Source organism: Lactuca sativa, chromosome 1, assembly GCF_002870075.4.
Source record: "Lactuca sativa cultivar Salinas chromosome 1, Lsat_Salinas_v11, whole genome shotgun sequence".
NCBI lineage: Eukaryota > Viridiplantae > Streptophyta > Magnoliopsida > Asterales > Asteraceae > Lactuca > Lactuca sativa.
This window is the reverse complement of record NC_056623.2, coordinates 220,584,628-220,596,406: the sequence shown is the minus strand read 5'-3', so window position 1 is coordinate 220,596,406 and position 11,779 is coordinate 220,584,628. Positions and strand designations below refer to the sequence as shown.

The 11,779-nt window shown below is 31.1% G+C and overlaps 3 protein-coding genes across 3 annotated transcripts; all 3 read left to right on the top strand.

Annotated features, from left to right (window-relative positions):
• The first annotated feature begins 539 nt into the window (after positions 1-539).
• Positions 540-1,259, top strand: LOC111904704 (14 kDa proline-rich protein DC2.15). Its single transcript, XM_023900432.3, has one exon. The coding sequence runs from the start codon at positions 619-621 to the stop codon at positions 1,012-1,014; it is 396 nt and encodes a 131-aa protein (XP_023756200.1). The 5' UTR covers positions 540-618; the 3' UTR covers positions 1,015-1,259.
• Positions 1,260-4,474: 3,215 nt separating this feature from the next.
• LOC111904703 (14 kDa proline-rich protein DC2.15-like) lies at positions 4,475-5,170 on the top strand. Its single transcript, XM_023900431.3, has one exon. The coding sequence runs from the start codon at positions 4,536-4,538 to the stop codon at positions 4,929-4,931; it is 396 nt and encodes a 131-aa protein (XP_023756199.1). The 5' UTR covers positions 4,475-4,535; the 3' UTR covers positions 4,932-5,170.
• A 3,565-nt stretch (positions 5,171-8,735) lies between these two features.
• LOC111904702 (14 kDa proline-rich protein DC2.15-like) lies at positions 8,736-9,363 on the top strand. Its single transcript, XM_023900430.3, has one exon. The coding sequence runs from the start codon at positions 8,791-8,793 to the stop codon at positions 9,184-9,186; it is 396 nt and encodes a 131-aa protein (XP_023756198.1). The 5' UTR covers positions 8,736-8,790; the 3' UTR covers positions 9,187-9,363.
• The last annotated feature ends 2,416 nt before the right edge of the window (positions 9,364-11,779 follow it).

The window sequence follows — 11,779 nt, the reverse complement described above, 5'->3', positions numbered from 1 at the left end:
AACTTTTAGTAATTCAAAAATATGTATCTTATATTTTCAATTCTTACAAGGTGAAGATTTTATATGTGCTCGATATGATTTAACTCGCGAAGTAGTTATCCTTTAATTTTGGCAACTTAAAAGTATTGCATTTTGATTCCTCTAATTAATTCAACTGGGAGCGTTTTGGAAAATGTTTTTTCGAACTTGTTGCAAAATAAGATAATATATATATGGTACGAGAAGATATAAATATTTGACTATTTGTCCAATTTAATTGATATGATGATAAAGATGAAAACAATATGAACAAAAATAAAATACACTACAACAAATGGGGAGCTTGGTTTTCTCATTTATATCTTATAAAGATTTTATTTTTGCGTCATACAATAAATATAAAATGGATTGCAGATCCATTTATTAATAATAGCCTAATATAATATGAAAAGAAGAAGGTGGAAGGTAGTAAAAGAATGGGCATGTGGTTAGCCTAAGGACTTGGCAATGAAAAAGCTACATATCACAATTTATGATATCTATCTATAAATACACTAACACACTTCACTAGTTCCGTACACCAAAAAAATCACCATATCTCGAGCTAGTTTTCCCTTCGCATCCTCAAAGCATTTCAAAATGGCTTCAAGGGGATTGGCAACAACTGCTTTCCTCCTCATCACCGTCAATCTTCTCTTCTTTACTCTTGTAACATCAACCTCTTGCCCACCACCACCAAAGGCCCCTAAGCCACATAAACATCACCACCACAAAGCCACATGTCCTAAAGACACACTTAAGCTAGGTGTGTGTGCAAACGTGCTCAATGACTTGGTTCACCTAGTCGTCGGTACACCAGCAACCACTCCATGCTGCAGCCTCCTTGGGGACCTTGTCGATCTTAAGGCTGCAGTTTGCCTTTGCACCGCTATTAAAGCAAATGTCTTGGGTATCAACCTTAATGTGCCAGTTTCTTTGAGCTTGTTGCTTAATGTATGTGGAAAGAATGTCCCAAAGGGCTTTCAATGTGCATAAAGATGCTTGATTATTTTTATATGTCTTCAAAGAGTTGGTTTTATGCTCTTTGATCTTATTTGGTTTTGTGTTTCGCTCTTAGAGTTGAGTATTTTATTATATTAAGGGTATTCATTTCAGTAGGAGGTTCGTCACCTTCTCTTGTATTTTGGATATCCTGTCATATTGTGACTAAGGTTTTATTCTTGTGATTCAAAATAAAAATAAACATTTTCAATAAATATGCATTTATTTTAAGATTCCAACATCAAATCTTATCATATGTGTCGATCTGATTTCAACAAGTACATAATCTAGAACCGGAAAACTCGGAAACGTCAAAGTGGGTACGTTTGAACCGGATAAATTGGGTTTAAAACCGAAAAATCTGGAAAAACCGAAATTTTTGATACTTACTTACTACTTAGTGGGTCGAACTTTGAAAATTTTCATGTTGATATCCCGTATTTGGTGGTCTATAACTAATTGAATATAAAACCAAAATTAATATATATATATATATATATATATATATATATATATATATATATATATATATACTCTAAAATCATGTACAAACTCTAAACTACACTTTGGAAAAAACCGCATGTCAATCCAACTTTAAACGAATGACATATGCATGTGTTAACATTTTCAAATAATACAAAGTACAAAAACAAATATCTGAAAAGTTGAAAATTTTCAGTTTTGATATCCTGACTTCGGGGGACTGTAAATAATTGCATATTAAACAAAAAATGACAGATTATAATATAAACTCATGTACAAACTGTAAACTACAATTTAGAAAAAACCACCTGTCTACCTGACTTTAAATGAATTAGATATGCATGTTTTAAAACTTTCACACAATACAAAAAATTTGAAAAAACTAAAAACTATCAGCTTTGATATCTTGACTTTGGGGGAATGTAAGTTAATGAATATAAAACTAAAAATGACAAATTTATAGTCTAAAATCATCTACAAACTCTAAACTATACGTTGGGAAAAACTGCATGTCAATCGGAGTTGAAATGAATGAGATATGTATCTTTTAAATGTTTCACAAAAAACGGTTTCGTCCCTAAAAGTGGTTCCAGTTCCTAACACCGGTTCCGGTTTTTAGACTATGTTTATGCGGACCCGATGAACCCAAACCCGGATTACTCGGAGCCCAGATAAAGTCAAATTTTAAACCCGAAACCGAAACCGAAACCGGTTTTGTATATTTTGGTTCTAACGGTTTTGGTTTCTGTCCGGTTTTCCGGTTCTAAATCACATCCCTATCCCACATCATGCAGTGGAGCTGATGTGGCACAACGATCCTGTGGCACCACCGCACCACCTAGGATGATCCTGGGACATTGAGACCCCCCCCCCCCCCCCCTCATGTCCTATTGATTCCCTCTCTCTTTTATTTTATTTTCTATCTATTTCTTGATTTTTTTTCTTTAAAGTAAGTAAATCAAAAGCTATGATAAAGATAAGAAGCAATACGAAGATGAAAGATAAAAGATAAATATAATAAACTGTCTAATAGTATGATAAAAATTATAAATATTTCATAGAAATTTTTTCAAATTAGTAAAATATTTACCATAAATATTTCAATGGTTAAACTTGTAAACCATGACATCTTCAAACAATAATTGAATTGTGTTAATTTAAACAAACATGTAAATATATTGACTTTATATAAAATGCAGGATTATATATATATATATATATATATATATATATATATATATATATATATATATATATATATATATATATATATATATATATATATATATATATTACAACCCCAATTAAACTTACTTATTAAACCTTATGAAACTACGTCATTTTATTAGTTAAGGCTTATCCTAGAGAAAAATATACTACATAATTTCCTAACAAATCATATATTTTCTAACACATTTCGTAATTTGTTGGAAACAATTTTTTAATGAAAATATTTTATTCTCATTATTAATCGTTTGGTACAGAGTAAAAAAATAAATGATAATGGAGGAATAAAAATGGAAATGGTTAAATGATAATAGAATAAAGAAATGGTATGGGGATGATATATTTACCAAGCGAAAAATTGAACTGTGTATATTTACTAAATTAAAACAACATAGTTTAGAAGTTTAGTAATTAAGTTTAGTTGGAGCTGATATATATATATATATATATATATATATATATATATATATATATATATATATATATATATATATATATATATATATATATATATATATATATATATATATATATATATATATATATATATACACACACACACGCGCGAGTCTTTTTGATAACTAAAAAAACATGCGAACTAAAGAACTACTATTCCAATTATCATTTTTCAATATCAAATCACAAATATTAACGACATGTAACGTCTAAGCAATGTCTAGGCACAAAAAAAAGGAAATAAAGACTTTACGAATTTTTTTTTTTTTTGAAAAATGCTCATATATATGTATGCGGTGTTGATGCATGCATGAAAATATATACTTCCGCAGTAAATATATGCATCCGCCGACCGCCGTCCATTTAAATGTTGATGCATGCGTCCACTTGCAGTTAACCACCAAAATTTCTAAATATGAATAATTGAGTGTGAAAAAGTAATCAAGATTACACGGAAATATGTAATTACATTAAATGATTTATTATATATATAAATTAAATATATTTTTCCAAAAAGTATAAATAAAGACACGAAGAATAATTTGCTACAAAAACTCGATTTTTAATTGAAACATAATGTGAACTTCTTAACCATACAAGATGCAACAGCATATAAACTCACCCGTGACAACGCACATGGATCTCTCAAAGATTTCACCATTTCTTGTTACTATTTAGTAATGTTTTCCTTACTTTGACTTTTACTTTTCTTTGCATTCTTCAAATAGTAGGGAGTATTAAGTTTTAGTAATTCAAATATATTTATCTTCTAGTTTCAATTCTTACAAGGTGAAGATTATATATGTGGTGGATATGATTTTACTCGCGAAGTAGTTACGCTTTAATTTAGGCAACTTAAAAGTATTGCATTTTGGTTCCTCTAATTAATTCAACTGTGAGTGTTTTGGAAAATGTTTTTTTTGAAGTAGTAGCAAAATAAGGTAATATATTTTGTACAAGAAGATATAAATATTTGACTATTTGTCCAATTTAATTGAAACGATAATAAAGATGAAAACAATACGAATAAAAAAAACTACTGCAAATGGGGCGCAAGGTCTTCTCATTTATATCATATAAAGATTTTATTTTTGTGTCATACAATAAATATAAAATGGATTGCAGATCCATTTATTAAAAATAGGCCAATATAATATGAAAAGAACAAGGTTGAAGGTAGTAAAAGAATGGGCATGGTTAGGCTAAGGTCTTGGCATTGAAAAAGCTACATAACACTATTCATAATATGTATCTATAAATTCAGGAACTCACTTCACTAGTTCCATACCCCAAAACAAACCACCATTTCTTGAGCTAGTTTTCCCTTCGCATCCTCAAAGCATTTCAAAATGGCTTCAAGGGGATTGGCAACAACTGCTTTCCTCCTCATCACCGTCAATCTTCTCTTCTTTACTCTTGTAACATCAACCTCTTGCTCACCACCACCAAAGGCCCCTAGGTCAAATAAACATCACCACCACAAAGCCACATGTCCTAAAGACACACTTAAGCTAGGTGTGTGTGCAAACGTGCTCAATGACTTGGTTCACCTAGTCGTCGGTACACCAGCAACCACTCCATGCTGCAGCCTCCTTGGGGACCTTGTCGATCTTGAGGCTGCAGTTTGCCTTTGCACCGCCATTAAAGCAAATGTATTGGGTATCAACCTTAATGTGCCAGTTTCTTTGAGCTTGTTGCTTAATGTCTGTGGAAAGAATGTCCCAAAGGGCTTTCAATGTGCGTAGAGCTGCTTGATTATTTTTATATATCTTCAAAGAATTGGTTTTATGCTCTTTGATGTTATTTGGTTTGGTGTGTTTCCCTCTTAGAGTTGAGTATTTTATTATATTAAGGGTATTCATTTCAGTAGGAGGTTCGTCACCTTCTCTTGTATTTTGGATATCCTGTCATATTGTGACTAAGGTTTTATTCTTGTGATTCAAAATAAAAATAAACATTTTCAATAAATATGCATTTATTTTAAGATTCCAACATCAAATCTTATCATATGTGTCGATCCGATTTCAACAAGTACATAATCTAGAACCGGAAAACTCGGAAACGTCAAAATGGGTACGTTTGAACCGGATAAATTGGGTTTAAAACCGAAAAATCCGGAAAAACCGAAATTTTTGATAATTACTTACTACTTAGTGGGTCGAACTTTGAAAATTTTCATATTGATATCCCATATTTCGTGGTTTATAACTAATTGAATATAAAACCAGAATTAAAAAAAAATATACTCTAAAATCATGTACAAACTCTAAACTAAACTTTGGAAAAAACCGCATGTCAATCCAACTTTAAACGAATGACATATGCATGTGTTAATATTTTCAAATAATACAAAGTACAAAAACAAATATCTGAAAAATTGAAAATTTTCAGTTTTGATATCCTGACTTCGGGGGACTGTAAATCATTGCATATTAAACAAAAAAAGACAAAATTATGATATAAACTCATGTACAATCTGTATGCTACAATTTGGAAAAAACCACCTGTCTAGATGACTTTAAATGAATTAGATATGCATGTTTTAAAATTTCACAGAATACAAAAAAATTGAAAAACTAAAAACTTTCAACGTTGATATCTTGACTTTGGGGGAATGTAAGTTAATGAATATAAAACTAAAAATGACAAATTTATAGTCTAAAATCATGTACAACCTCTAAACTATACGTTGGAAAAAACTGCATGTAAATCGGAGTTGAAACGAATGAGATATGTATCTGTTAAACGTTTCACAAAAAACGGTTTCGGCCCTAAAGGTGGTTCCAGTTCCTAACACCGGTTCCGGTTTTTAGACTATGTTTATGCGGACCCGATGAACCCAAACCCGGATTACTCGGAGCCCGGATAAAGTCAAATTTTAAACCCGAAACCGAAACCGGTTCTGTATATTTTGGTTCTAACGGTTCCGGTTCCGGTCCGATTTTCCGATTCTAAATCACATCCCTATCCCACAACCATGCATTGGAGCTGATGTGGCACAACGGTCCTGTGGCAACACCGCACCACCTAGGATGATCCTGGGACATTGAGACCCCACCATGTCCTATTGATTCCATGTGTCTTTTCTTTTATTTTCTCTCTGTTTCTTGATTTTTTTTTTCTTTTAAGTGAGTAAATCAAAAGTTATGATAAAGATAAGAAGCAATGCGAGGATGAAAGATAAAAGATAAATATAATAAAGTGTCTAACTGTATGAAAAAAATTATAAATATTTCATTGAAATTTTTTCAAATTAGTAAAATATTTACGGTAAATATTTCAATGGTTAAACTTGTGAACCGTGACATCATCAAACAATAATTGTGTTAATTAAAAAAACATGTAAATATATTGACTTTATAAAAAATGCACGATTATATATATATATATATATATATATATATATATATATATATATATATATATATATATATATATATATATATATATATATATATATATATATATATATATATATATATGGAAAAGTGTATAAATTACAGGCCCAATTAAACTTAGTTACTAAACCTTATAAAACTACGTCGTTTTATTAGCTAAGGATTTCCTAGAGAAAAAAAATACTACATAATTTCCTAACAAATCATATATTTTCTAAAACACTTCGTAATTTGTTGGAAACAATTTTTTATTGAAAATATTTTCTTCTCATTATTAATTGTTTGGTACAGAGTAAAAAAATAAATGATAAAGAAGGAATGAAAATGGAGATGATTAAATGATAATAGAATAAAGAAATGATATGGGATGATGATATATTTACCAAGTGAAAAACTTAACGTATATATTTACTAAATTAAAACAACATAGTTTAGAGGTTTAGCATCTAAATTTAGGTGGGGCTGTAATATATATATATATATATATATATATATATATATATATATATATATATATATATATATATATATATATATGGGTAATATGAATATACCTAACAACCTTATATAAGCTTAGGTACCTAACCACATTATACTACATTGTTTTGCATTATATTTCCATTGCAATCGTCTAATGTTCTTAAACTTTAATCCTTAACTTGATTTACTTACAAGATTTTCATATATTCACCAGTATATTCTTCCTACACCATTTGATTTGTAACGGTAGTATATAAAGCCCACCATGGGGTCTCCGATAGAAAGACGTCATTTGAAGGAAGATAATGGTGAAAGTCCAACAACTTTGGAAGCAATCAAGTTATGAGGTTAAATTTTAATCACTTTGGTTGATTACAATGCAAATATGATACAAAATTACATAGTATCATGTGGTTAGATACCTAAGCTTATATAAGATTGTTATATATATATATATATATATATATATATATATATATATATAGAGTCACACGCGCGAGTCTTTTTGATAATTAAAAAAACATGCGAACTAAAGAACTACTAATCCAATTATCATTTTTCAATATCAAATCACAAATATTAAAGACATGTAACGTCTAAGCAATGTCTAGGCAAAAAAAAGGAAATAAAGACTTTATGATTTTTTTTTTTTTAAAATGCTCATATAAAATCAGTGTTGATGCATGCATGAAAATATATACTTCCCAGTAAATATATATGCATCCGCCGTCCATTTAAATGTTGATGCATGCGTCCACTTGCAGTTAACCACCAAAATTTCTAAATATGAAGAATTGAGTGTGAAAAGGTAATCAAGATTACACGGAAATATGTAATTACATTAAATTATTTATTATATATTATATATATAAAATATATTTTTCCAAAAAGTATAAATAAAGACAGGAAGAATAATTTGCTACAAAAACTCGATTTTTAATTGAAACATAATGTGAACTTCTTAACCATACAAGATGCAACAGCATATAAACTCACCCGTGACAACGCACATGGATCTCTCAAAGATTTCTCCATTTCTTGTTACTATTTAGTAATGTTTTCCTTACTTTGACGTTTACGTTTCTTTGCATTCTTCAAATAGTAGTGAGTATTAAGTTTTAGTAATTCAAATATATTTATCTTCTAGTTTCAATTCTTACAAGGTGAAGATTATATATGTGGTGGATATGATTTTACTCGCGAAGTAGTTACGCTTTAATTTAGGCAACTTAAAAGTATTGCATTTTGATTCCTCTAATTAATTCAACTGTGAGTGTTTTGGAAAATGTTTTTTTGAAGTAGTAGCAAAATAAGGTAATATATTTTGTACAAGAAGATATAAATATTTGACTATTTGTCCAATTTAATTGAAACGATGATAAAGATGAAAACAATACGAAGAAAAAAAAAAAACTACTGAAAATGGGGCGCAAGGTCTTCTCATTTATATCATATAAAGATTTTATTTTTGTGTCGTACAATAAATATAAAATGGATTGCAGATCCATTTATTAAAAATAGGCTAATATAATATGAAAAGAACAAGGTTGAAGGTAGTAAAAGAATGGGCATGGTTAGGCTAAGGTCTTGGCAATGAAAAAGCTACATAACAGTATTCGTAATATGTATCTATAAATACAGGAACTCACTTCACTAGTTCCATACCCCAAAACAAACCACCATTTCTTGAGCTAGTTTTCCCTTCGCATCCTCAAAGCATTTCAAAATGGCTTCAAGGGGATTGGCAACAACCGCTTTCCTCCTCATCACCGTCAATCTTCTCTTCTTTACTCTTGTAACATCAACCTCTTGCTCACCACCACCAAAGGCCCCTAAGTCAAATAAACATCACCACCACAAAGCCACATGTCCTATAGACACACTTAAGCTAGGTGTGTGTGCAAACGTGCTCAATGACTTGGTTCACCTTGTCGTCAGTACACCAGCAACCACTCCATGCTGCAGCCTCCTTGGGGACCTTATCGATCTTGAGGCTGCAATTTGCCTTTGCACCGCCATTAAAGCAAATGTATTGGGTATCAACCTTAATGTGCCAGTTTCTTTGAGCTTGTTGCTTAATGTCTGTGGAAAGAATGTCCCAAAGGGCTTTCAATGTACGTAGAGATGCTTGATTATTTTTATATATCTTCAAAGAATTGGTTTTATGCTCTTTGATGTCATTTGGTTTGGTGTGTTTCCCTCTTAAAGTTGAGTATTTTATTATGTTAAAGATATTGATTTTAGTAGGAGGTTTGTTACCTTCTCTTGTACTTTAGATATCCTGTCATATTGTGGCTAGGGTTTTATTCTTGTGATTCAAAATAAAAATTAACATTTTCAATAAAAATCCATTTATTTTGAGATTTCAACATCAACTCTTATCATATGTGTCGATCCAATTTCAACAAGTACAAATTTAGCTCGTTATGATCTTTCCCACACCGTGCATTGGAGCCGATGTGGCACAACGTTCCTAGTAGGAACCCCGCATTGCCTAGGATGGTCCTGGGACATTGAGACCTCACCATGTCCTATTGATTCTCTCTCTCATTTCTTTTATTTTCTCTCTATTTGTCAAATTTGTTTTCATTTTAGTGAGTAAATGGAAAGATATGATAAAATGGGAAGCAATGTGAAGATGAAAGCTAAAAGATAAATATAATAAATTGTCTAATAATATGATAAAAAAATTATAAATACTTCATTGAACTTTTTTCATGTAACGTCCGTGTTTCTAGGCTAGGCACTGATGATGATGTAATAGTCTAAGCCAACCTTTGTATGTTGTTTTGAAATGATAAAGATGTATTATTTGATTCTTATGTCTTTTATGCTTAATTATTATAATTTAATGAGTTAAGGATAAAAATAAGCGACGAAAATAAATGTTAGATAAAGCCGATATCTATGAAGAAAATTGTAGTGGTTGAAATAAGGATTCTGGAGATATAAAGAATACCGAAATCCGAATTATAACGAAGAAGTTATGACTTGTCAAAGTTTCGCGACAGAACCGGCATAACGCTGTGTGACGTAAAAAGTGAATTTATGATTGTAAAGTCCCAAATCCAGGAACCAAACCAGTGATCCAACAATAACAATCAATCAAATAAGAACATAAAATACAAGAAGAAGAAATTGGTCAAGTAATGCACATGTTTTATTGTTGAGCCGCAAACACGTCTAGTACACCTTGACTACACACACATAAACCGTGAACCCTCTATGACAATGCTACTGAAACGATCTGACACACACTTATATATAGGGACAGACTGGCTGTGAACAAGGTTCATGGCCGAACACGTGTTCACGACCGTATACCCGTTCACGGCCGTGAACGCCTTCACAACCGCAAATAGCACCAAAACATACATAAAATGACCAAGGAGTTTAGAAAACTTCAAGAAGAATATAACAACAAATGTGAGAATTATACCTATGTTAAGAGACAACTTGCTAGCTTGACTGATGAGCTTGACACATTGAAGAATAAGTTTGAAAATGTAGATTTTAACTTCAAAAAATTTGATGTGTCAAGTAAGAAAGTTTAGTCCATGATTGAAAATCACTTAAAATTTAAAGATAATCAGCAAAAGGGTCAAGGGTATGATAGTGTTCCTCCTCATTTTAATCATAATTACACATCTATCCCTATGAATCAAGAAGAAATAGACATGGGAGCACATCTTCAGTATGGTAAACCTGCTGTGGTTGTGACAGAAATTAGCCCTAGTGTGACAACCCGAAATTTCCATTCTGTATGAACATTATCAAGTCAATAGAAGTTAGATTAGTTGTAGTAAATTTTCAGACTTTTCCGAATAAGTTTGAGTATTTCAGGGTTTACATTTAAGGAAATATCAGGAGAGTGGATGCACATGGGTTTGTGCAACTCGGTTATTTCAAAACTTTATGATATTAGAGTTCATTTCTTGAATAATAATATTTTCTGCCAAAAATCCCAGGACTATATATATATATATATATATATATATATATATATATATATATATATATATATATATATATATATATATGATTCTTAACCAAATTATTTAATTAGTTACATTTCCAACTAGAGAAAAGCCATTTTTCTCTCTCACGGATCTTTGGGTTTTCATCCCAAATCGTGAGTACCTCTCTTTAGTTGTATTATATGGCTTATAATGTGCTTAAAAACATAGATTTCATAGCAAAACTGCAAGATTTGAGAGTTTACCGCCCAAGAACACTTTGAGGAGTAAACTCTTTTATAAGGGTTAAATGATGCCTAGTCCCTTCCCCTTGTTATGTAACTACCTTAGACTCGTATGTTAGTGTAAATAAGACTAGGAATCATCCATGAACACCAAGAGTAAGGTGTTCACGGCCCAAGAAGTTCTTGGACTGTGAACTCCAAACTCAAGGGCCAAAAGGTGCCTAAATCACTCCTAAAGCCTTGGACAATAGCCTTGATTTACTCCTTGTTAATTTAGGGACTTTAAATCATCAAAATCCCCTCCCAAAGAGAGATTACAGCCCTAATCTCTAATGGTTATAGTCCTTGGGTCGTGAACATCAAAGAAGGGTACCAAAGTGTGCCTAAGGCCTTCATTAGCCTTTGATAATTGTCTAGAACCTATCCTAGATGAGCAATGGACTTGAAAACATAAAAATACCCCTTTCCATATGAGTTTATGGAAGTAAACTCAAAAGGAAATGGCCTTGGGGCC